Source organism: Amblyomma mixtum, chromosome 1 (assembly GCF_055824585.1).
Source record: "Amblyomma mixtum isolate Tamu chromosome 1, ASM5582458v1, whole genome shotgun sequence".
Taxonomy (NCBI): Eukaryota; Metazoa; Arthropoda; class Arachnida; order Ixodida; family Ixodidae; genus Amblyomma; species Amblyomma mixtum.
In genome coordinates this window covers 276,782,079-276,808,711 of record NC_143012.1, presented here as the reverse complement: position 1 = coordinate 276,808,711, position 26,633 = coordinate 276,782,079, and the positions used below count along the sequence as shown (strand labels likewise).

At 45.7% G+C, this 26,633-nt stretch overlaps 1 protein-coding gene across 1 annotated transcript; it reads left to right on the top strand.

Annotated features, from left to right (window-relative positions):
• On the top strand, positions 1 to 25,836 carry LOC149371793 (uncharacterized). The gene is made up of 7 exons (XM_089566082.1): positions 1 to 334; positions 931 to 1,139; positions 4,387 to 4,561; positions 7,664 to 7,906; positions 11,082 to 11,185; positions 16,297 to 16,470; positions 21,385 to 25,836. Exons 1-7 carry the CDS (start codon positions 226 to 228, stop codon positions 21,703 to 21,705), a joined length of 1,335 nt encoding a protein of 444 aa, XP_089422208.1. The 5' UTR covers positions 1 to 225; the 3' UTR covers positions 21,706 to 25,836.
• The last annotated feature ends 797 nt before the right edge of the window (positions 25,837 to 26,633 follow it).

Genomic DNA, 26,633 nt, shown 5'->3' with positions numbered 1-26,633 from the left:
CACGTGACAAGAGTTTGACGAGAGAGTGTGGGGCCATTCGCTGCTGAAGCGTTTCATTTTGCTTATGTAGTTTACCGTAATCGTGTTCATGGCATAGTATTCTGCACTTATGGGCTAGGTGCTGAAGATACAACACAGTCTACAACGAAGCAATAATTGTTTGTCCTGTTGGGACTTGCTAACTTGTAGCGAAACCTGTAACTTGGTCTGAGGCCCCAACCCAACATGGCAACTGTATCAGCGGATGTGATACTTGGGACAAACAAGGTCTTTGCAGATGGTAAAACTCCACGACTGCGGCCGATCAAGCTGCCCGAGTCAAAGCAAAAATTTGGTATGTAATCTGAGTGTGAACCGAAGTGGTCCGAAATCGCGAAAATTTCGTTATGGTCTGCTATCGGTCGTTATCGGCAGTCGGCCGACACTTGTTGCTTTGTTGATTTCTTGTCTAGTTAATTAATGTTATCTTGCCGCCCGCGCCTCACGACCCGTGCTGGGTACCCGTATAGCAGGTGATGACAAAGGATGAACCTGTTAGCAGTGATAATTGAACTTGCTTGTCGTCGACACTGTTGGGACTCTTTAACTGCGGTGCTCAGGTTGGTTGTTGCTTGCGTAATGCGAGTCATACGCGTTTTCGAACTCCGGCATCGTCTTCTCCCAACAGCAGTTTTGGGCCTTTTTGTTTTTCAGAATGGTTACCGTGTATGGTCGTGGCGCATACAAGAAGTTTTCAAGTAAACAAAACTATTATCTCGCGTTGTCGAACCGTTAGCAGCTGCGTAGTACTGCGTCAGAAGCAAGCCTCATTTCTGTAGAGCGCGTTTCTTTTTTGAGTAGGGATGTCGCTTAGAAGTCTACCTGTAGACGTTTGCCACTTCGGTACATGTCAAGTGGTTGCTTAGTCTCAGTTTAATTTTCAATGTTCAGGTGACTTGGAAACCGAGGAGACACTTCGAGAATGGCTGCTCGTGAACCATCAGCTGCTGAAGTTCTACGAAGCCAACAGGTGCCAGTTGTACGAAATCGATTACGGGAAAGTATCCGCGTCTCTGAGCTCCATCGTGGCATCCTGCTTCCGTGGCACGACATGGAAGTCGTTTGCTTCTTCTCTCGGCATTCCCGACACTGAGCTTGAGGTGAATGCTCGTTTTTAGCCGCCTTGGAATCTGTTCTGTTGCTGCTTTATCTTTTAACTAGCCTGATGATGTTTACAATTTTCTTATTGTTACTGCGGTGCCGTAAGAGACAAAAATGTGATAAAAGATAAGGAAATGATCGTTGCAAGATTATGAAAGCAATGCGTATTTGGCAAAACACAATGCCTCAGTTCTGTTGTGACCTCGCTTATTGTGTTCTCTAGATGGCTTGAACCATGCATATTGCAGCACTTGGCAATAAGAGGATTAGACTAATCTTCATTGTGCTGCACTGCTGCTGGTCTTCAACATGGTGGGAGCTATGCCCATGCAAGCCATCTGTAACAACATTTGCAGTCTAGCTCACTGATTAGGTTCCCCTTACACATGCACCTCTTCTTGGCACATAAAATTCCTGTACAGATAGCACGGTAGTTGGTTCACAATGGTATCAGCAGAACATTTTTTAGAGAGAATGGCATTCGGAGCTCAGTGGTCACATAGAGGGCTCACCAACGTGGACTGACATACACAGCGCATGGGTGTCTTTTGTATTTAACCTCAACTGGAAACTGCTCTTAGATGGAGCCAGAATGCAAAAGACACCCATGGCCTGTGTGATGTTAAAAGTTTCCTCATTCCTCTACACCAGTGCCGTAAATCGCGAGGGGGTACAGGGAGGTCCTGAACCCCCTTCGCTTAGCGAGGGGGGGGACACAGCATGTGATTGTCCCCCCCCCCCCTCCCCCCCACGGTTCATCCCGGAACTGCTCAGTCGGCATCGCATGATACTAGCAGCACACGCAACACGGGGAAGCCGTGGGAGCGAGGAGTCTTCTTCTCTTCCACAGAATGGCTCAAAAGAAGCAGATGTTCAAAAAACAATGCTGTCATAATTACAATCTGCGAACAACCAAAGGGCTTGCCATGACTATGTATGATTGTGTTTAAATTAACTTCAAGCCTCTGCTTTTCTGGCATCCAGTCAATCTGCGATTGAGACATAGATGTTAAAGGGTAGGCCTGCGCGTTCGAGGGTCGCCACTGCGCAAACCATCAAACTTTCTTTGGGCCTTTCTTTCGTTTGGACTTGCGAGCGTTTTAACAGCGCACGAGACATGCGCTGACTCTCTCCCTGGCAGCATGCATGCATAAAACTACTTCATATCAGCTGGTGAACTTCATTTTTTTTTTTCATTTATTTATTGGTCTTTGTTGCTTTACAAATGTATGCAAACACTGCCCGGACCCATAGCCAACGGCTAGTAACGGGTCCAATAGAAAAAAAGTATACAAGCATGCAGGCAACAATATACCAAAATAAAGACAGTAAGTTAGTATAAAGAAGGCTATACATCACTATCAACACCTGTAAGAGCATCAACGAAAGAAACACATATATTACAGATTATATAAACTAAAAACTTACAGATCAAACAAAACGCGTTGAACTTACACAAAAATTAAGGCATCACAAAAAGCTAAGGGAAAATAGCTGTTAAGTATTTACAAAGCATTACAAGGGTACAACACACGAGAAGAGGATAAAATGATTTCAGTGCACACTTTTTAATCACAAAAACATTTTTAGAATAGACGCAAATGTATAAATCTATAAATAAATCAAGGTATCAGGATTCGGCTACATGCAAATAATATCAGGCAAATATCTAAGACGGCTAGTAAAAAATGAAAGTATGAATTCAAAGTGTGTCATTCTTTTTAAAGTAATAATTTTTTATTCAAATGGAAAAGTTGTAGGCAGTCTTTAGGTCATGTGGTAGATTATTCCAAATTTTTACGCCCGTAAACTCTAGGAACTCTAGCTTCTTAAACTTTAGCTTCTTAAAAAAAGGAAATAAGTAGAACACATTGAGCAGGGCCTATCACCGTCACTTTCAGCTTCTTAAAACTGCCAGTTCGATTAGAAAATTTCGAATGTTCTTTCGACTATCTCGGGCCCACACGTCCTAGAAGCCAGAAATAAAGGAACATGGAGGCTGTAGAGCGAGAAAGCGATGGTGGTTAAATGCTGTAGAAATAGCACAACCCCTAAACTGGAATGCTTAAACGGCACAGCGCAGGCTTTAGATTCGAGGAAAGCTACAAAATATAATTTTGTACTCTGAGCTAGAGGTCTACACGGACCAGTGTCTAGACCAAGCTTGGCCCTACTTGCCGCTACTTCGGTCCAGACTCCAAGCCCGACCGTGGCCCACTATCGATTTGTAATGAACGGCCTGGTCCAGTGCTCACTCGGTCATGCTTGTACAGGCGCGTTAGCTTTCTATGACGAAACTGCGCTCTTTAAAAAAAGAGAGAGAAAAATACATTAACAAGCAGTAAACAGACATCTGTGCAGCAGCTGAAAAAGTTGCAGTAGGCAAGCACAACATCGGGGTTATATCAGCAATGAGTGCCTACTCAAACTGGGCACAACCGGAAAAATGTGTTATAAAAAGAGCACTGCATGCGATCCATTTCAGTGGGTCGTGACACAACACTTTAGGAGAGAAATTTTTAAACACAACAGCTTTAGCGCAAGTGTCAGTTGTTCCTCTCGTAAGCGCACTAGGATCATAGTCCTACTGCACAATGAGCACATTGTTATGGACTTAGCTTTAATCAAATGGCAAGGAGACTTCATGCAGCAGTGAGAAATACAGAATCCTATTGTTTCAAAAAGGAGAGAGCTCCCCTTTGAGCACGGCTGGTAGCTTTATAAAGTCCGAACGCTCTCCAGACCCCAAGAGAGGGATTCACAACCCTAAGGACCACATCCACGTCAGTTACACAAAGGTTGTCCGAAAACGCAAAGTGTCTTCAATTAGTCAGCTTTTCGTAGCTCAGGAACACAGGCAAAGACACCATTTTACTCAAATGGAAAGCATCCACCGTGAAACATTGGGCATTGCGCCGCATTTAACTGTGCATATGGGACACTATGCAGGGTTTGTAGCGGACAGTAATGGCCTTTCATTTGGGGGACATTCTGGAGTCTCCTGTTGTCGACTGTCCAGTTTGCTTCTCTGTATCGCCCCAGTCAGCTAGGCTTCCGCTGACAGTGGCAGCTTTGTGTGTACCCACAACTGGGAGTTGTTAGGTGGGGAGGGTGTTCCCCCACTGAAATTTGCATATATTTATGCCACTGCCATACATCTCTGTGAAATTGTACCACATTCATTGTGATCTCTTGCTTTTGCTCGCAGTACTATAGTTGTGACTTCTATGTATTTTCTGCTGCCAGGGTATAGAGCAACGGGCTGCGGGGGACAAGCTGATGCCCCTCCAGGTTGCATTGCAGCATTTCTATCCTACCCTGAAGGCCTGCTCGAAGCCCTGCAGCCTTGGCCATCTGACCGACATCTTAAAAGAGTCCAAACGCCTGGACGTGCTCAACAAAATCTTGCCACAAGTTAAAGGTAAAGGAGAATAGCAACAGGAGTCATAGTGGTGACAGCAAGTATGCTAGCAGGGCTCAAGACCTAAGCAAGTGTGTGGTGTTTATTGCAGTGGTTGTATTTTTTTTTAGAGACTGTCACTTTAGTTTGTTTGACTGGGCTGGAGCAAGTAAGCAGAATGTAGCATAAATAAACTTGTAAGCCAGCGCACTTCCTCTTTATAGAGCCTCATGGTTGTTGGGTGTGCTGACAAGGACCAAGGTTTTGAACGCTCTGCAACAAATTTGTTCTGGAATATGTAATGGCTGCCTTTATGCAAGTTATGAGCATATCAACCAGGATGTTTATGACAATACTGGTGCAATTGCTGTTTCAGCTCATTTAGTGTGCTTAGAGAAGCACTGAGCTGCGCACTTGGAATGATGCAATTGGTCAAGCACACCAAACACATTGCACGCAATGAAGCAAGGACTGCATAAACACTGTCATGTTAGTGAAGGTTACCATTCCGAATGTCAGGTTGTATATACATATAATTGGAATTATAGCTAGGAATGTGATTTTAAAACTTATGCCTACTGCAGGCAGCTCAAGCGTTAGTTTTGAAGGTGTGAGTTGTGAATTGCTTCCATAAGTTGAAAGTCTCAAGAGATGGTGGTGCAATGAAAGCGAGACCAGGAGCAAGCTTGTCCATGAGGCTCATCTTTGTGCTTTGCACTGCAGTACACAATGCCACAAGGCGGCAACACATTCGCAATGCAACTGCACGTGCAGTATGAACTCACACAGGCTAGGTGGGTTGATGGCGAAGGTTACTGTGATAGTGTGATAGGGCTGACGAATATATTACTCGACGTTGCGTTGGCGCGCAAACACAGAAGTGGCTGACGCTTCCTAGGCTCCTTATCAACATGGACTCCGCCCCACTCGTCAGTACATGACCAAAATGGCTGCAGTGTTGTATCACTGGCACTGCACACGTTGATAATGCTTTTCGGAAAGGCGGAAAACATGTTGCATCACAGCATGGCTCCAGCCAAATTACGACGAACCATACACTAACCTGTAGGCATTTCACTGGCCACTATGCCTTAAGGGGTCGACCAATACATGGGTTTCAGTGGTGGCTAAGCCAGAGAATTCTCACAACTACATTTTAACCACAACCACTTGGTAAGTGGCTGCGTATCAGCGATGTTTTACTGTGCACTGATTAGCGGTCAACTCACGTAAGTCATACTAAGGAGTATGATATATCCATTGTTTGCTGATCAGTTAAAGGCTTTTACAAACCTGTATCATAAATCGGTTATAGGTTCTGTTCCTGTGCTGGCATGTTAAAAATTCTTAAAGTTGTTTAGCTTTAGTTCTAATTTTTCTGCTGGGACATATTTGTAGTAAATAGATGAAATGGTTTTTTTTATTGGAGGCCAGAAGTTCAAGTATAGTGCAAATGTATTTATTCAACTCTAATTGGCCATTTCTTTCAAACATTTGGTTTTTCACAACGTCATTTCATGTTTAAATTTTGGAATAGTTCATAGACTGTTTTACAGGACAGGTAGAACAGACTTCATGAGTTGTTTGTAGCTTCTGCTAAACTTGCCCTATAACAGTATGAAATTGTCTTTGCCCCAGACAGCTGCCCAGGACTTTCATCTAAATTACTTGTCAGTACAGCCATGACATATTTTATTCTCTTTCATGCTGCTTAGATGCAAAAGACCTTGTAGGAAAGACAATGCAACCAATAGCTAAGTGCACTTATGAGTAAGCCAGTGTGGTCAAGTCAGTGCGCAGCATAATTTATCAAATTGTTGGTATGGGCCGATTCACACAACGGACAGTTGGTCCGTGGCCCGCGCATCATGTGTTCACACATCACTACCATGCGAGGCGTGCTGCCGGCTCGTAGACTGGTCAAGCAAGAAATGTCAAGTGGCTGTTTATCATCGGGATTTAGCGGCAGGCCGCGAAGCTGTACCCACTAGGTCCGGCAACCAACCCACTCTTTCGAACGTTGCGGCTGCTGTAAATGTCTCTATCTGTGACCTATTTCAATGGTGCCATGGCTAGTCCCATTAATCCAGAGTTATTCCCCATTAATCTGCTGTCACGTGTGATTTCATGCTAGCTACCCAATGGGACCAGAGAGGGAGTGAGTCGGTCAAGGGGGCGAATCACTACACACTATTCTGGAGGGGCTCCTTTGGAGGGGGTCATTTGGGCTGTTGTCATGCGATTTCCGGTTTCTCCATAACGAAATTCCCTTATTGGTGAGTTGTGCGATGATGTCATCAGGGTCACATGACCCCAAAGGAACCAGTCAGAGAGCATTGCCAAATTCACAATTCCAAATGATGGTCAAGATAGGTCACGTGACCTTGGGACATCATCGCAGCCTGGCCACCATGGCAGGTGGCTGTGAAATTAATTCAAATAAATTCATTCCAGCCTTACAGGAGCTCGGAAAGAGCAACCTGGGTCTCGCAACCCCCATCGGTGGCTGTGTCTGAAACAGCCACCTGCCGGGGCAGTTTGCACAGACTTTAACCGCTACACCACTGCGTCAGTAGGGGTATGAGGACTCCCGGTGATCTGTGAATGCGATTAAGAGGGTCGTGACATTGTCAACACCAAGTGGCCCCCAGTGGACCAATCGCAGGGCTCCACCAAGTTTGCAAATCTGAGGACCTGCAAAATTTGAAAAAAGGCCCAGCCCCAGAAATGGATTCAGGTGGATTAGCAGGGCTTAGTTACCGAGGTAAATTAGTTGGTCAGATCAGGATAATTCCATATGATAATCTAATTGAAGCTACTGGAAAGTTCTAGAAGGTTGTAACTCATGCATACCATAAAAGGGCCATGGAATCTGTTCCAAGGTAAGGTTTAGCGGCAAAGTCACAAGAACAACACTACGCACTCATTGTGGACACCACAGCAGGCAGAATCAATGTTCTCGCATTTTCTTCTTTAAGAACGTGGTTAAGAAGGCAGCCATGTTTCTTTTAAAACTTTGGGATAAACAGTTGTCTTGGGGCTTCTGTTAAGCCGAGTAAGATCACAAGAATATGTGCCTGGTTACAGGAACATATTGAGCTTACATTGCCTCTTCCTTTCTAGGATTTCTCAAGGAACCCCCTTTTGGCACGCGCTGTTATGAAAAAGGGCTTCCTCAAAAGAATGAAGATGTGGAAACCACTCTCTCATCCATTGACTCGGGAATCTACACCCTTGATTCGGAATTCTGCCTCAGTGAGTGTGCTGCTCACCAGGTTGCACTGCCCGTGCCACCTGCGGCAAGAAAGCAAGGATGTGTTCCTCAAGCATTTTCTCCTGAATCCAACAACCCTGTTGTGCCTCCAAGTGAGTTCAGCTCCATTACAAGCTACATTACGTTGTTAAGAGGAGACATAAAAATGAAAATGTTTATTACTAGAGGTAACGTAATGAAATTGTGTGTGTATGTATTTCTTCCTCCTGTTTTCAAAAATATATTTAGTTTCAGTAAATCCTTATCAGTTCTCATGTTTGAGAATGCAGTTAAACCTCGATGTAACGAACTTTAGTGCAACAAAGTATTCTAGTTTTCATAACTTCGCGTCCATAGAACACCTTGTATTTTTAGCCTCAGTATAACAAAGTAGGTTTTTGCACACTTTCAATATATCGAAATTTCATTGTTGACTGGAAACGAACATGCGCAAAAATTGTATCGCTGGTGGGAATGGTTCAGCGGAGCATGTGCCAAAGGGTACTTCGGTGCCTGTACAGTGGTGAGCAGCCTTGTCTAGTGCGCTCGGGCGGTGCACTTCCTTGCAAACAAATCCAGATTTTGTGGCAGCCTCTAGGGTCCAGCTGCAACGCTTGCACGGAAGTAGCGCCAGATAGCCTCGTAAACAAAGCAGGCACGAAAACTTTGCCCTGTAATGAGGGGCTGCTCTCTAATTTCGGTTTTTGTTACCAAGTGCGCACTGCTCAAGCGCTCTAGACAAGGCTGCTCACCACTGTACATAATATGGGTGCCGCATGGCTCTCACATACAGAGTGCATACGCAGACACAAATATGACAACGATCATGGTGGTGAGTACGCCGCCAGTCGTGCTATATGGGGCAGTATGGGCGAGGCTGGCACAAGCATCTGCGCAGCCTGCCAGGCCAGCCCGCAGCTCTCGCTATCTTGCTTAAAATCAGCGCCGAATGCGACACGCTGCTTCTGCTCGAAGAGCAGCGCGGTGCGTTTATCACATTTGCAGATGCCCAAAGCTTGGTAAAAGGACTGGAAGATCAGTTCCATTGGCACACCCGTCGACTGCGAAGCCTGTCGTGCACCTCGCATCTGACAACCTCGCTTCTCACTCAGACAATGTGCAAAATGTTACACATTCGCGCTTATGGCGGAAAACGAGCAGCGGGGTGGGCCTGATCTCATTTCATTCATTGGGTGATTGGAGGACACTCTTCTCACTCTCGCCAACATGGACAAAGAGGGGGATGAGACGGGGAGGGGGGCACACTGCGTGGCCTGTCGCGAGGCCGCCGCCGACAGCCACGATGTCACAGTGGGGGCAGAGGTGGAACACATGCATTGTGTTTTCAAATAAGAGCAAAATGGCGGCCTTTGAGGATGGAGTTGTGAGAAGCTACGGGCGCGAAGTTCTGCTGCATTTTTCTCCAAAATCGCCATTGCAGTGCTTTGGAGGCATCAAATATATCTTTTTTCTTTTTTGGTAGCTGGAGGTTGAATGAGACCTTGAGACTTGGTGGGCAGGTAGAATATGCCATTGTTGAAAACTTTTTTGGCTTGAAACATATCAATGGTTTTTTTTCATCTTTACTAGTGAAGTACTGCTTTTCGCAATAGAAAGCCTATTTTAAGCTGGCTTGTTCCCACCATGGTCACCTGTGCTATATAGTGCATCCACACCTTGTTCTTGAAGTCAGACCCTTTGGAGCACACGCTCCAAATATCTTGATCAGATTTATGGTCTCCATCGCATTCAAATTATCAAGCTTCAACAGGTGTAACAAATTGCGCAAATCAATATGGAGCAAAATGTTGTATTTTTTTAATTGATTTTGTACAAGATTACATGTTTTATTGCTAGATTCCAGCTTGCTTACTGTAAATACACCGCCAAAACTGCAAACAACCCACGACGGTAAAAGTATAAAAAAGATTGACAAGACATTGTTGGCAGGCATAAGTAGTGGCATTAATAAACAGAACACTGGCAACCATTCGCGTTTTTCACACGGCCGCTCTGCACGCACACACGTTCATCTCCTCCTCCAGCTCCGCTGGTTGAAAACGAACCGCCAGCTCCTACTGCGCATGCGCGGTTCATGTTAGTGAGAGGATCAGGCGACAGATGGCAGTAGCTTTCACGCATGCACTTGCACTTAGTTGCACCTCGTGGAGCCTGGTCGCACCTGCATCTGTTTGTTTTCGACCAATAGCAGACGAATTAAGTAGCAAGAAAACATCTGCTGTATGTGTGAAGTAATTCGTGCTGCTAGGAAAATGTTCACTTTGAACAGTAAGTGTTAAGATCTCATCTTTCATAAACCTATGCAAGAGAGCTAAAAGGAATGTTTCATGTATTCTGCGGCATTTACTATGATTGCACTGTACCCACAAGTCATGAAAGCCCTGAAGGACACAAAGATAACATCATGAGGATAAATGAAGCGGCGCTAACAAATAAGCTCAAAAAACATTCTGAGGGAGGCATCTGTAGAAACGCGAGCATGAATGCATAACAGTGCAGGGGACCATTCATACTGTGACAAACTGCTTAATAGCAATCTGAATTTTTAGTTTGTTTATTTTGTTTTTCTAACTTTAGTTTGAAATTACCGTAAACTCCTGCATACAGCCCGTCGGCTATATATGTTTGAAAATAAAAATGAGGGGCTTTGCGGACTATTAAGCATTGTCTTTTTTTTTCAGTATCGCCCATATGGCCTGAACTGTACAGTGCGAATCTGTGTACTGTGTTTGTGCTATACACCCTGGGTGCAGACAGTCCAGAGAGAGAAATAAACTTTTATTTAGAGCAAACAAGAAGCCTTTGCACTTGGTGGAGGGAGCCTCCTCAGTCCAGAAAGCCATGGATTCATGCCATGCCCAGAGTCTGGTCGATCAGACTATGCTGGTGGTCCAGGCTGGGGCTTGACAGCTGAGCCCCCCACTGCTCTTTGGTTAGGTCTTTGGTACCAAAGTTGGCCATGTAGTCCCTTGTATCCCTACTCCATAAGTGGTAGGGTGTTTGGCACATTGCGGAATACGCATTCATAGCTGTAGGTGGTGGTTGAGATCTTGTGTAGTAAGGTGCGATGGACATGACTGTTGGTTTGGATTTTTCTGAGGTTGTCGGGTCGCCAAAATTGGACCCTGTAGACTCTACACCAGGTGTGGACTGTATACCAGAAATTACAGCATATAAATGCATGCTGATGACAGTGGTGATGACTCTTCCTGTCTAAACATTCTTCTACAGCAAGGTAAACACTTGGCACACTGTTTCTTGGGGCAGGTTTTGCGCGCCAGGAAGACGCTGACTTGTCTCCTAGCAACAGCAGATGCAACTTGTATGCAGAGTCTGACGATGTGCCATTGCTGGATAAGATACTGCCGAAGGTAAATATCATTATTACTTTAATGAATTGCTTTGTTTCTGCCACAGCTTAAAGGAGCACTATTCCTTTAAGTTATGAGTCAAGTTAGATGTTCCTGTATTGCTGACTTTGAGGCCTTTGAGGCCTGAAAGCTCCTAGCAATATCTGGCCCCTGAAACTGTCCAGAATGTTTTTTTGCAAGAATACTAAAGCAAATGTAATGTGATGGTCAAAAATATTTCACAAAGAGACTGTCTTAAATATCCATAACATGAAAGGTTCTATTGTAAAGGCAGCTTGACCTTTGATGGTAATCATAGATGTTTATTTGATGCATTTACCGGTTTATTGGCGATTTTCGCGGCCTAGGTGCCTGAATTGATCCAATGTGGCGGCGTTACGGAGTGCTACTCTTGCAGTCAGCCAGGGTAGAATCATGCTTGATTAAAACTCGCACTTGTCTGTCAGTGGTGCAACCTCGTGAGAGCCAAACAGCATCTTTTCTCTAGGGTGGAAAATAAATAAACAAGAGACAAGGAGAAAGTCTCTCTCTGGCATTTGAAGATGGCCATCGTGAAAGTGGAACGTTAAGTGGCCAACGTGCCCTTTGGAGAGAGCTTAAAATCTGTGACATTAGCGATGAATACTCTTGCACAACGGGTGAACCTGTTAGGTAGGAAAGACCAACGATTGTCATTTTGTCATGCTGGTTCACAGAAAACGAGTTTGAAAAGCTTGCCAGTCACTGTTGCTTTCTTAAAAAAGCTGCGCCCTTTGGCACTTTGCTGTGCTCATAAAATTTATTAAACATGTGCTGCTTTAAAAATGAGAATAGATTTGTAATCGTGTGTGCTGGTGGAAACCAAGAACAAAGAGGTCACCATGTTTGATACATTGTCTTCTTGGGGCAGTTAACAGTGCCTTGCACACTCGCTTTGTTCGTAAGCAGTGGATGGAAGGCATGCAATGAACGTACAGTCTCTATGATACAGTTATTTTCATCCAGTCTCTATTCTTGCCATCCACCCCTCTGTCTGACTGATTCCAGCGACAGCAAGGGCTTGAGGCAATGCCCAATTAAATGCGAAAAGAGTCAGAATGAAATGGAATCCGAATCAGATCATTCTATCAGCCTCCCCTTCATGCCGTAGACAACAAAGCAACATATCAGCATACATGCATGTCGTAATAAGGCCCACAATTGCAGAGCCAGTCGGGCAGAAAACTGCCTTGTTAGAAATTTGCCCCTTAGCCATGTGCGCTGTGCTGTGTTTCATGATAAACAGCACTGCATATTTAAACAGGCCCTTCAAGTCCACGCGGACCATCTTTTTAGAAATATAGGCCGAGTGCCTGATAAAAACTGCGTTTTCGTGGTCCTGCAGCGTGTAACATCCAGTTCTTTGATCTCTTCATAGTTAGCACCAGAAAACTCACACTGTGACACTCAGTGGCTCTTCTGTCTCGTTATTGCACAAACATCCATGTAACAGCTCTCTGAAGACATATTTTTACTGTGTGGGGTGGTAATTGGGGGATAATACACTCTCCCTGCATAACCGCAGCTAACACAGTTCAGACCGTGCTCCGTAGGAACGACACTCTGGCTGACACAGACAAAGCATTTATTGCTACAGCAACAATAACGCCAGCTAGCAACAAAATACTCTGAGGAATCAAGGTATTTCGACCCACCAGCAAGGTTACGAGCAAATGTTCGCCTACGCTGGGGCAATGGAAAAGCTCCGATGCTGGGCAGGGCGAGTTCAAGGGAAAGATGTTCCCCCCACAAGACCTTGCCCCAAGGAACGTGTCAGTGCATGTCGAGTTCTCGAGCCAACAAGGAAGAGCTATCCCCCGCACGCGCAGCAATGGTGCCGTCCATGGCACTCATGGCGCTGCGACGCCAGCACCCTCCCTTGCTTGTTAAGGTAACTAGAAAGGACACCGGGGAGAAGCAAACCAAAATGGACGAAGTAGGGAGAGTTCCCACAACTGCAAAGCTCTGACAACGACGTCTGAATATGCTGGTGAACCACTGAGGCAACGGAATGGACGACACTGTTTCACATGCGCAGATCCTTCTTGGACTATTCTGCAGCACTGTCTTAGCGTGGTGTCAGTTTCGCAAATATTGCCATTACTGTCCCGAGGCAGCTAGCTATATGTAACATTCCTGAATACAGAGATAGAAAAGTTAATTGGGAATTGTACAAGGCATTAAGAGGGATGCAAGTTGTGTTTCTTATTGAGATAGATTTGAACTACCTTAAATGTATTATAAAAGTGCCGCGAGTGGAAGCCTTCAAGGAACTTCAGCATCATTTACAGTCCCCACCGATCCTCACGCACTTCGATGAAAACGCCGAGACTGAAATTCATACCGACGCAAGTAGTGTGGGCCTACACGCTGTCCTCATTCAGAAAACTGACGGAGTGGAGAAGGTCATCGCATACGCTAGCCGTTCCCTGTCCAAAGCCAAGGCTAATTATTTGGCAACCGAGAAAGAGTGCCTTGCCATCATCTGGGCTATGTCAAAATTCCGCCCCTACGTGTACGGACGACCATTCAAGGTGGTCAGCAATCACCACGCGCTGTGCTGGCTTGCCAGTTTGAAGGACCCCTCCGGCCGCCTCGCTCGATGGAGCCTGTGCCTCCAGGAGTTTGACGTCACCGTCGTTTACAAGTCCGAACGCAAGCACTCTAACGCCGACTGTCTGTCACAAGCCCCTGTAGATATACCGCTGCTGGACGACGATCAGGACGCCTTCGTGGGACCCATCAGCTCCAGCTCTTTTGCACAACAGCAATGCTCGGACTCCGACCTAAAATGCCTCATCGAGTACTTGGAAGGCAAGGTTTCATCACCCCCCCCGCCTCATTCAAGAGAGGATTATCTTCGTTCTGTTTACAGAATGATGTCCTTGTGTAGAAGAACTTTGCAGCGAACAAAACAGACTACCTCCTTGTTGTACCTGCAAGTCTGCGTGGAGAAGTTCTTCAGGCTTCACACGACGAGCCGACAGCTGGACATCTCGGCTTTTCTCGCACCTTCCGCTGCATTCAAGACAAATATTACTGGCCCCGACTGTCTGCCGATGTCGCACATTATGTGAAGACCTGCCGAGATTGTCAGCAACGAAGGACCCCTCCAACCCGACCAGCAGGATTTCTGAATCCCATTGAACCCCCCTCAAGGCCCTTTCAGCAGATCGGCATGGACTTGCTTGGCCCTTTCCCGAAGTCAACATCTGGAAATAAGTGGATCATTATATGACTACCTGACCCACTACGGTGAAGCAAAAGCCCTACCGAACGGAACAGCAGCAGAACTTGCCAAATTTTTCATGGAGTGCATTCTTCTGAGACACGGCGCCCCCAATGTGCACATCACGGACTGAGGAACAGCATTCACGGCGAAACTGACGCAAGCCATCTTGCGTTATAGCCAAACCATCCACCGGAGGACAACTGCATACCATCCGCAGACCAACGGACTGACTGAGCGCCTGAACAAAACCATCGCCGATATGCTCGCCGTGTATGTTGATGCTGAACACAAGACCTGGGACGTCATCCTGCCTTACGTCGTATTCGCATACTACACTGCAGTACAGGAGACCACCCAGATGACACCTTTTAGGCTCGTCCATGGCAGGGAGGCCACGACCACGCTAGACGCCATGCTGCCCAATGTTACCGAAGAAGATAACGTCGACGTCGACGCCACCTTCAACGCGCAGAAGAGGCCCGAAGACTTGCCAGATTACGGATCAAAGACCAACAGCGGACCGATGCCAGACACCTACGAAGACGCAACGCGGAATACAAGCCAGGAGACCGAGTCTGGGTTTGGACGCCCATTCGCCGCCGCGGATTGAGTGAAAAACTTTTCGCCACTATTTCGGCCCGTTCAATGTTCTTTGTCAGCTAGGTAAACTGGACTATGAAGTCGTCCCTGACGAAATAACTGCATCCCAGCGACGCCGCGTACGACCCGAAGTTGTCCATGTCGTCCGTCTCAAGCCCTATTATGCGCTCTAAACCCGAAGTTGTCCATGTCGTCCGTCTCAAGCCCTATTATGCGCTCTAAAGGATGTTGTGCTTACACCCGTGGTGTTTATTTTTACGTAATCCGTTTTAGTTGTTTGTGGCTGCATCATGTACCGAAGCATCGGGTCGATGCTTCTTTGAGAGAGGAGTAATGCTGTGAATGTTTGTAGTGTTTGTTCTTTCTTCAACACTGCTGGCATGCTGCTTTATCTCTTTGTTTGTGATGCAAGGTGCGCCTAGATTTATCTCAATTGGTTGCATCCAGGCAGAGCTGATTCTACGTTGTTCCAGAGTGTTCTAGTAACTTTCCAAGCTTTATCTCGAAAGTTCGCTATCAGCTTTAAAAAGAACACGGCCGAGAGCGGCAGGCATTCTGTTCGATGACCGCCGAGCACACTTGTTGCTATGCTGCCGCCGAGTGATTCAGTTCTTTGCGGGCGCAAGTCAGCCCAAATAAAGAGTTTCGTTTAGGAGCCATTCTCGCTGTTTTCCTGTTCACCGGAATGCAGTCACCACTAAGTGACAGTGTGCTCGTTTGGCCACTTAAGCTGCGTTTATTCACTGGACTGGAAATTGCATGCAAAAAGGACTAGTATATATAAAATTTTTTGAGACTGCTGTTATGACCAGTACCCTTGTACCTGATATATGTGATTCGTCATTCTTGTGTTGCTACGGACATAACTGCTTTCCACGTTCATTTTCTAGAGTGCTGTTATGGCCTGCATAGTTGTAATTAACCCACTTGTATCTTAATCCCGAACAGAACTGATAGTGTGTTAAATGCAGTTTTAACCAATTTCCAGTTTAAATTCAGCTTTAACTTTTATTTTTGTAAAAGTAGAGGGTCTAAATTTGACAAAACAAGTGAAAACAAAGAATGATGATTTTCGAAGAGAAAAAACGCGGTTTTTGACACTTGTGAAAACGAAGTTCTTTTCTGTGACAATGCTTCTTGATCCAGATCGACCCACTTTTTTCTCTGTACTTGTGCTTTCAAGTCTGTGGCTTCTTTTTTGCTTATTATTTTTTGTCACATCAAGACAAGAGAATGACTGTTTTCCAAACCCCCATTTCAGACAAAACTTGACAAGTTGACTGTTCTTGTGAGCCATGTTGAAGAGGACATTGATGTGGCACGTGAACTAGCCAAGATCCTGGAAACTGAACATGAGTGCTACGTTCTAACTCAAGCAGAAATATTGCCTGCCATTCACACGGACCCCACACTTATTGAAGAGTTGATTCAGAAGGTTGGTTGGCATACTGCTTTCACTCATAACACAATGTTGCCTTGGCAGCCTTTGCAATTTATCTGCAGGAGTGCAAATAAATTCTCGCTTCTGTAAAACTCCAAGTGATAGCCAAAGTTAAATGGATAAAAATAACGGGTGGAACAGCAGCGGCACGCGGCCGGTAGATCGCTGATGCTGCAATCGCCAGTCACACGGTGCGCACCGCGCGCAGTGAACAACGCCGTGTGGCTCTAAGTAAGCCACGTCAGCCGAAAACAGATGTGCATAAATTCTGCTTATGAGTTTTGTTAGTTTTGGAGGATACGAATATTTTTCGTGACCCCATAAGGTTCGCATGATTGAGATTCGACTGTACTATAAAAAAATATATCTGAGGTAACATCCGAGGTGAAGAGACATGGTGATTGAAAAGGCAGTGCATAAAACATTCGTTTTATGCTGTTTTTGCAATGTCTGCATGAGTTAGTGGATGTCATCTAAACATCTAGTGGACGTAGTTTTATTGTAGGACTGCCAAATTTAAGAGTTGTTGCTTATTTCTCTTGCTACCAAGTACCATGTGAACACTGTTACAAGAATGACACTCCTCAGCACCTACATATACAGTCGACGACTGAAAATTCGGACGGCTGATTTCTCGGACCTGCTTGATTATTCAGACTTTTTCGCCGCACTGCGACGTGGCCCATAGAGCCAATGTATACGCCATGAGCGCTGCCTGTAGGGGTGCTACTGAAATCCCTCTTGCGGCCGATTCTGAAAACAGCGGCGGGTTGCGCTGGCCGCGCTCCCCCGCATTGGCACGTGTTTGCCGGTCTCGTTTCCGGCTTGCCGCGGCCACAGTGGTTAAAGTTAGTGGCTGAGATTTATTCTTCGTGTTTTCCAGTGAAGGATATTTCTATAGCTGCAGAAATAAGAGGTACAGATGTACCGGCGCTCAGCGACAATGGCGCATCTTCGACGCCGCTGCAGTACGGCGAGCCCAATGCGCGTTCGCGCTAACTGCAACCGTGCGTCACGGATGGAATGTCTTGCCTGTAAATTACCACACCAGTGCTGAAACCTAACCTTTCAGTGCAGTTACTGAAGAGTTTTGACAAAGCGGTGCGATACTCGATAAAGTTATATTCTGTGTCACCATCGTAACCGGGTTAGTTATTGACGCCTGAGCAGACTGAACAAACGGGAGTGAGGGGAAAACGATCGGCTTCTATGCTGCGTTTAGGGATCCACCACCGATGTGCTCGTTTTGAAAGCAGTGCGATATGGCACTGCGGTGCCTAAAACACAATATGTAAGAGCACTTAGCAAAGCAGCTATAGTGTTTGTTTTCATTTGATTGCTGCCCTACTGCAATAGGACATAACATAAAAAAATGATCGTAATCCGACGTAACCTTTAAAATATCCAGTTTTCGATGGTAACTTTTTGAACTTCAAACTACTGCACTACAGGTAATATTCTCGGTGTAATGAGGCTCCTTTGTTGAAAGCCAAAACAAAATGCTAGTAATTAACGAAAATTAACAAAACAAAAATAACAAAATGCAAAATTATTGCAAGCAAATAGGTACACTATGAAGTTTCATGCTTCAGGAAATATGCCTTTCGAGCTGCTGAGCAGCGTCGGGTACCATTCGCAGAATCAGGGAAGCCTATGTAGTAAAATCGCAAGGACATCTGCATGTTGTACAGATAATGCAGCCGTTTAATAGTGCGCACAGGAATGAGCCAGAAGCACAGCATGCTGTGGCACAGTACATGACAGAGATAAATAGGCAGCATAGAACGCATGTCACTTATGGCGACCAATGAAGATTGCGATACCAGTGCACTGTTGCACGGTTAGGAGTTCTGAACAGTGCTTAGCAGCGTAACGATGTTCGTGCGCAAAAGAAAACCAGGGCAGGAATAAGCTCAAATTGATCACATCCACAGAGCAGTTCCTTTTTTCGCGGTAGTTAGCCATGGCTAGGTTGCGAGTCACGTCATAAACAAGACAGTGCGCCTGAATTGCACAGGAAGGAACGCCATGATTTCCAATGCAAAACCTCCCTCTCAGATTAATAGCATGCTTGTCCAATTATCACTTCAATTCTTATAGCCTTCGTATGGCAGCACATGCATGTATGTAGAGTTTCCGAGAGAGACGCACAATCTAACGGCCACTGAACAGCAGGAGCAAGCCAGCGGTAGCAGCCCCATCGCTGCTTCGCAAGAGCGGCAACAGGCGGCGCAGCCAGCACAAAGCTCATGGCGTATAAGAGCGTCTGAAATTTCGGACGCCCCGTAACTGACTGCTCGATCTTTCAAACCTCGTTCGCATTCGCTGCCAATACCCAAGCCGCCATGTAAAGGTACGAATACACTAGTTGAATAACGCACGGCACGCCGCTGGCGGCGCAACCCCTGCCACAAAACGGACGGCCACACCGGCGGCAAGGAATACGCGGGAAAGTGCCGCCGCACAAAGCTCCCTCCATGCCAAACTGGTCGAGAACCGTGCCTCTGCAGGAGCGCATGTGGCACCGCCGCCGCCGCTGGCATGTAACTTTAGTAGGAGCCAAGAGGTGGCGACACAGACGCTCCCCACGTGACAAAGCCGGGTGCCCCTCATTGGTCTCCCCGCTCCGCGGCACGCGGCAAGCCGCCGAAAATGGCTCCTCGACCCATCCGCTGCGCAGCAGATCAACCCGCCGCCGCGGCAGGGTTCGCGGCAAGCGCATTGCCGCCGCCTGGGTGCCGCCAGTTTTGCCGCCAGGGTGTCCGTACGTTAAAGGTGCACTGAAGAGGAATCTGAACTTGTCTTTTTGCCGCGGGAACTCGACCTACACGTTCCGAGCTTTCTTAGAAACGTCGATTTATTGCCCTGTGTGGCCGATTTTCCTAATTAAATCGAATTAACGTCCGGCTCCCGCGTTTTTTTTTTAATTCTCCCTCGTACGGTGGGCGGAGTCGACCAACGCGTGGAGCACCTTTCACCCAGTCCCGTGGCGGCTTGCCGCTCTGCCATCGGCGGAGTAATGCGTAGTAGTCCGTAGTAGCAAATAGTCCGCGCATATTTTTAGTTCTTTGGGCTTATTTTGCGGCTATATTATCTGCGAATGAAACTATTTATTCATGGAAACCTAAAAAACAAAATAAAGCGAAAGCAAAGCCTCCACGGGACTGGGTGAAAGGCGCTCCACGCGTTGGTCGACTCCGCCCACTGTACGAGGGAGAATTAAAAAAAAAAAAAGGGCGGTAGCCGGACATCAATTCGATGTAATTGGGGAAATCGGCCACACAGGGCAATAAGTGACTGTTTCTAAGAATGCTAGGAACGTGTAGATCGAGTTCCCGCGGCAAAAGGACAAGTTCAGAATCCTCTTCAGTGCACCTTTAATGTGTACAGTGGAACCTCATTAATTCAAACTGCAGGAGAGATCAGAAACTTCATCAAAAAAAACGAAATTCAAGCTTAAAGGGGTCGGGTCCTCTTAAATTGTGATGCTGAAATTCAGCGCTAGTCGGCACATTGCGTCTGCGTGGTTTCGAATTTGTACTGTTCTTGAACGTATTCCGGCGCACGAACTTGGAACAGTAGTCAGAGTTCGCTGAACTCATCTGTGCCAAGTCTTTCGTCCCGAATACGGGAAGAGGCAGCAGCAAAGCGTGTAGGAGGCGTATGGCTTCACAGAGACGGCGAGCGCGGAAGGAAATGGTGGTACATTTCAAAGCCAGGCAGCGTATCCGCGACAAAATGCACCGTAACTCTGACTTTTCTGTCATAAAACTGTAAACAACTGGCATTTCAGTGACAGGCTAGGTGCCTCTCATTGTATGTAAGCCACCGCAGATTGCATATCACTGGATACGATGCCGATTTTGGCTCCAACAAAGTGTTTGCTTCACCTTGTTTCTCAGTTTTTATTGTTTCCAGGCCCATCGTACTACGGGCGCAATGCAGTTCCCGCAGTGGTGTTTTCGCTTTCCGGTCTAGACTTTGTCCCAACCCGTGTGTTCATTGGCGACATCCAAGGGCAGCACAGTTAGGCCGAACTCGTGAAAGCGGTCTTCACCAGTCTGTGCACGTGAGGCGCGGCAAAATTTAGTCATGAGGAGCTTCAAAATGTGTGCAATACAGCTGACCCCTTCCTCTGGCATATTGGCAACAAGTTCGTGATTTTTTCGGTGAAATTTGATATTCCGGACTGCCCGATTTTTCGGTTCATTTTCGTGGTCCCTAGAGAGTCCGACCAATCGGTCATCGACTCTATGAAGCTTTCAGACATCTAGAAATAAATATCCAAATTTCTGACGTCTGAAAATCAACACTCAGGACCCAAGGGCATCCTTCTTATGGCCGAGATAGATGTCCAATGTAGTCATCTGTCGAGACAGATGTTTGCACTTATGGCGGACGTGTCTTGGATATCCCGAGTTCCTTGCTATAATGTACCTCTGGTGTTGTTCCCAGCAAGTCTCTCTGTATATAAAGTGAAGCTCATGCCAGCAGTTGCTCTGGGCAGGACATCATTATTCTTTATCTAGCCCTCCTAACGTATGTACGAAGCTGTATAACCTTCCCCATCTTACTATAGTACTGGTACAAAAAGTGACTGTGGTATAACAGAAGCACACAGGGAAAATGAAGTTTACCAGGTATTGTGCAACAAAACCTTGAATGTAGTGGAATCTCATGATACGGTCACGGTTGATACAAATTTCGATAAGATACGAATTCATAAAGTTCTCCAGATGGAGCCCACTGTATACGGCGGGGCAAAATTTCAAGTGTTACTAACACTTCGCGCCACTTCTGATGATTCGACTGTAGCAGGGCAGGAGGAGTCAAACGACATGTGGTATACTTTGTACAATTCAGGCTTACCTGCTTCACTTGGTGACCCTGGCATTTGTATTTCTGCAGGTGAATGCCATCGTGCCCCTGGTCTCTAAGGCTTACCTTGAGCATTACGAGCACATGCGGCGAACAAATGACCTGGACTCTGCAGACAGCGTGCTTACACGTGAGGTGTACTCGCTCACCCTCCATCGGCTTGTTTCAAGCTCGTGTTTGTACTACATGCTGTTTCCCGTCCGCACACCCGATGTGAAGTACAGGGATGTCCGCCATCACCACATTTTCTCCAAGTCCAAGGTTTTCTGCAAGAAGGACCTGGCAATGCTGGTGAAGACGATACACGAATGCTACAAGTACAGGCCCTGTGGTGAGAGGAGAGGGTCATGAACTGTGTGGTGGTTGCGGGTAGGCCACGAGCTGAACGGATGAAAGGGATGCAGTGTGTTTAAACAGCATTTGACAGTGGGCGCCGCACAGTCTGTTGCTGTCCAAGTTTGGAAAGTTTAGGAGTGTCAACCTGTTACAGTCATCGTCATCATCAGCCTGACTACACCCACTGCAGGGCAAAGGCCTCTCCCATGTCTCTCCAATTAACCCTGTCCTTTGCCAGTTGTGGCCACCGTATCCCCGCAAACTTCTTAATCTCATCCGCCCACTTTCTGCCGCCCCCTGCTACGTTTGCTATTATAGTATTCTAGTTTATAGATGAAATGGAGAAGCCGCTGCGGTGGCTCAGTGGCTATGGTGCTCGGCTGCTGGCCCGAAAGACGCGGGTTCGATCCCGGCCGCGGCGGCTGAATTTCTTTGGAGGAGAAATTCGAGGCCCATGTACTGTGCGATGTCAGTGCACGTTAAAGAACCCCAGGTGGTCGAAATTTCCGGAGCCCTCCACTATGGCGTCTCTCATAGCCTGAGTCGCTTTGGGACGTTAAACCCCATAAACCAAACCATAAACCAGATGAAATGGCGATGTGCATGGTGCAGAGCTGACCCGTGCAGATTCAAGCAGTACAAATGGCAGTACAAAATTTACTCAAGTGCTAAATTGATTTTTTTTCCTTTTACTCTGACCTTGTACATAATGACATTCATTCAAAAGAAGACTGCTTGAAAAACTGCAAACTATCGTTCCGACTTAGCTGCTTGTCACTGTGGTTCTGTAGTCATTAATTATTCCCTTGGTTGACCTTGAACAAAGTACCGAATCCACACTCTTTTCCAAGGGTTCAGCGCATCATGATGAAAAGAGCATTTGTGTGTTCTGCAGTGAACTCCTGAGCACCACCTTATTCTGAGTCTTCATGGCCACAAGAACTTAGACTTAACCCCAAGATGTGCACTTACCTGGTTATATGATGTACCTAACAGTTTGTCTCGGTTGTCTTATACTTTGGTGTCAGTGTAGCCAGTAAGTTTTGGCCATTTGTAAGGTGGCAGGAAATATTATTTGGATAAACATCTCAAAGAGCATCTACATGCCATCTGGTGCTGCTGTCCAAGATACTCTAACTATATCTGAATTGATCAAAGTGAGAAACACAGCTACTGAATCTGATGATATCTTGTTAGCAGTCTAAACAGTTGCACAGGGTTGGGCATCCAAAAATGTCTAAGACTGCACTGAAAATAGGCAGACTGAGCCAGTCTTTCCAGAAGTGATGGCTCAGGAGTTTATGTGAAATGCAAGCCAAACACCAAGCCAATCCAGATTTACTGATGAGACGTAATCACAAAGCAACGTGATCTGAATCGACCAGAAATCACCTTAACACACTGCGTGCTAAGCAGGCCTTTAGTTTGCATGTTTAAAATTCTGTAGTGCTGATAGAGCATGATAAGGGACTTATCTACGTATCTCACAGTAGCATCTTGTGAACGCTTGCTTTTGTGTGAAGTAGGAACCCGGTGTTTTTACGTGTTTGTGCTTGAATTGTGTTGTATACTTTTGCTTTTATTGTATATTATATTGGCATGGCCTGGAAACTAGGGTGTTAGGAATTAAAAAACAGAGGCAGGCATACAGAATAGCAAAAACTCTTAGTATAGTATGAAAATGAAGTCTCCTTTATACTGTTTTTTTACTGCATCTTTGTGCAACTACTATATTGGTGTTGGTGCCATTTTCATTCCCAAACTCATGCTACTGTGAACAGTATTCACAGGTGTGCAGATGTAAAGGTCCTTAACTGTTCAACTTTACATCACAGTTTTAGAGGAGCTTGAAGGGGCATGCTGTATTTACGTGGCAGACTGCATTTTAGGAATTGTTTTAAATTTGCATTCTTTGTATCTACTAGAAGGGTGTTTGTTGGCAAGTGATTCTCAGGCGACTTTATTCTCATTATAGACTAACACATCCAATGAAGCCATTTGTTTGAAACAGCTGTGCCACAGTTTTTATTGCTCCTTATACAGTTGCTTGTACTGTTCTTACTTGATGCAGAATTCACAGCTGTCTCAAGGTCTTGAATACAGTTGAAGGTAGACCTTGTCATTTGGTTACGCTATCACATAAGTCACTAGTTTCAAGATGTTAATCATGGAAATACACTAACCTGACCCTTGCAGATTTCGAAGTTTTATTCGGGATAGGTTTCAGGTACTAAATTGAGCTTCATTTCATCTAAAAATAGGTGTTTTGAAAGGAAACTGTCGAAGGCTCGCAGAAGGTGTTTTTTTACGCTCTGAAAGCAATAACTGCAAGTTTTGTGGCCACTATAAATTGCTTTTGTGAGTGCTTCGTGTCTTGAGGGTTGAATTTTAATGTCTCTGCATCACTGCTGTCAACCTAATTGCTGCTGTCACTTTCACCAGTGCAAGAATGCTTGCATTGTTGCACTCATCATCACCACCTCTGTCAAATAACTTATTTCTTCGTTAGGAGGGCCATGTTTACTCCCTGCCTCGACTATAAGCTTTTACGCAAGAAAACTGGCAACCAGAGTTATCAACAACTGCAAACAATAATACTTAGAAAAAAATTGAAGCTATTGCTGCCTTATGTTAGAAAAGCATCCAACAATCCATCCTGGCACATAAGCCAGGCACAGCAGTGAAAACTTCCACAGGCCATCCTTTCAACAGCTTTGGTGGTATGGCCCTGCTTTCCATGGACATCAGTCCACTGGCTTTTGAAGCCAGGGGAGGGATGCAGAGTTGGCAGAAGGGGCAAAATGCCAAATTGACTGCCCGACACATTGGGAGAGGAATACAGGTGATGAGGGGTGACAAACATGCATCAAAATGCAGCCAGCATGGCTGGAATTTGAATGTACAAACTCATGCTCACTTTTAGGCTGTGGGAGGCAACTGGTGACGTGTGACATAAGTGCGATGTCAAGATCTAACCATATCAGTCTCTGTGTACTGACTCGCACGAGCGCACTCTCTTGCCACTGCGGAAAGGGCAAGGCATCACTACACCAGCACTGGAGCAGTGATTCCTTCCCTTTTCCGCACTGGCAAGAGAGCACGCACCTGCGAGTCAGTTTTCCTGCAGTTGGGCACGAAGATGCATGGAAGCCATCTTGTGGGGATCCACTTTCTTGCATAAGCATTTCATATATTTTTTTCATTTCCTTCACAGTGCCGCACAAATGCTTCTTCAAGGCTATTAAAGGGATCGCCGTGGTTTGCGGTCGCTGTGGAAGCCTATGTTAACTGAAGTGAAAGCAAAGCAGTTCGTATTGAGCGGATTTTTTTTTTTTTTTCACTTTAAATCCTATGGGAAACCAACCAAATAGTCTCAAATTGTTCATCTTATCCGAGAATTCGTCTTAGCAGGTGTCCACTGAGGTGCCATTTAGCCTTTTATAGGCAAATGAGTAACATGTGACCTCTCAAATGCTTTTCTTAAGGCATGTGAGATCCCCTAGCTGCAGCTTCCTGAGATTTTGCCTGTGTAAACTTACTTAAAGCAATGTGAACTTAGAAGAATCATAATATGCATATTAAAGCAAATGGCATACTGAGTTCATTTTTGTTGTTTGTTATTTTGTTTGCTCTAAAAAAATTCTTGTTAACAGTAGTGTATGTATTGTTTTTTCCGTAGTGGTGTTACTGTTTTTGAATAATGTGCAGTGGGCACAAATGTCCTGCATGTTCGTAGCAGTTTTAAATGATTTAACTGCCAATTTTATGTACAGTATTTTATTTCATACAGGACTGTGTGCTCGTAGTAAATGCGGCTATTTAACGCTGAGCTAAGGTGGTAAAGGAACAAGTGGTTAAAGGGCTGTGCTGTGCCCCTTGCAATGTTGCAACATTGATAACTGCTGCAATGCTTCTTTCATTAATGGTGCCTTACACACTTGTGCAGGTCAGCACAGGATTGTTCTATTCATTCCTCCTGCCTGTCCCGGCCACTGCTTTAATCTGCTTCTGTAATTAATTACTGTCCGATGGTGTACTCTGTTGTCGACAAGGGAAACGTGGGCAGTGAATGTGCAGTGGCTGCGACTGTGTACTTGTACCACCATACGACACCCACCACCAATAAATCTGCGGTTCTGAATGTTTCATATGTGCAGAACGATACAGTATCACTGAATGTGGCTAATAGAGAGTTTTAGTATTGCGGGCTTTGCGTAATTGCGTGCATAGCGGAATAGCGGGTCCGGACTGCACATGCGCAGAACGCTAACGGAGAAATAGCGTTAGCGTACGAATGCAATTGTCAGAAGTTACCGTTACGGCAGTTGCGGCTTTTGCGCCCTTAGCGTGAAAACATGGAGGCGTCCTTCCAAGCGAGAGCCGCCCGCTTCAGCCGATTCAGCAGTCCTTGCGATTCCCGTCGGCATGTTTACCGGCAACTACTGGTGTTGTTGCTTTTCGCTGACTTACCTTGCTTCGACGATAAAGTATAAGCTGCCATTCAGCTCAGTTTTGGAGCTACGCTCTCGATTCTGGAGCGCGCAAGCCTAATGGGACCTCCAGCTGCACTGCTACCGTCTGCAACTGCCCGAAACGCAGCCGAAACCTAGCACAAACGTCCGGAACGAAACAAAAATAGATTTTGAGCTTTTTCGCTGTGTTTTATGGACTTAAATGATGTAAAGCGAGTTTATATTGAATTTATAGTAGCTTTTTAACATTACACGTCATGTGATGGCAAATATTCTTGCTCGAACGGCTTGTAGTGAACATTGCCTTGACTAGATGGCGCCACTGTTTTACGTTTTTATTTCGATTTATTTAAATTTTAGGGTCATTTTGCAGACGAAAATAAGCATTACAGTAATAATTCGTTTAAAAAACTCGGAAATATTATACTTTAGCTAGTTAGCGGCAGTTCGACCATTTTAGAAGGACCATTC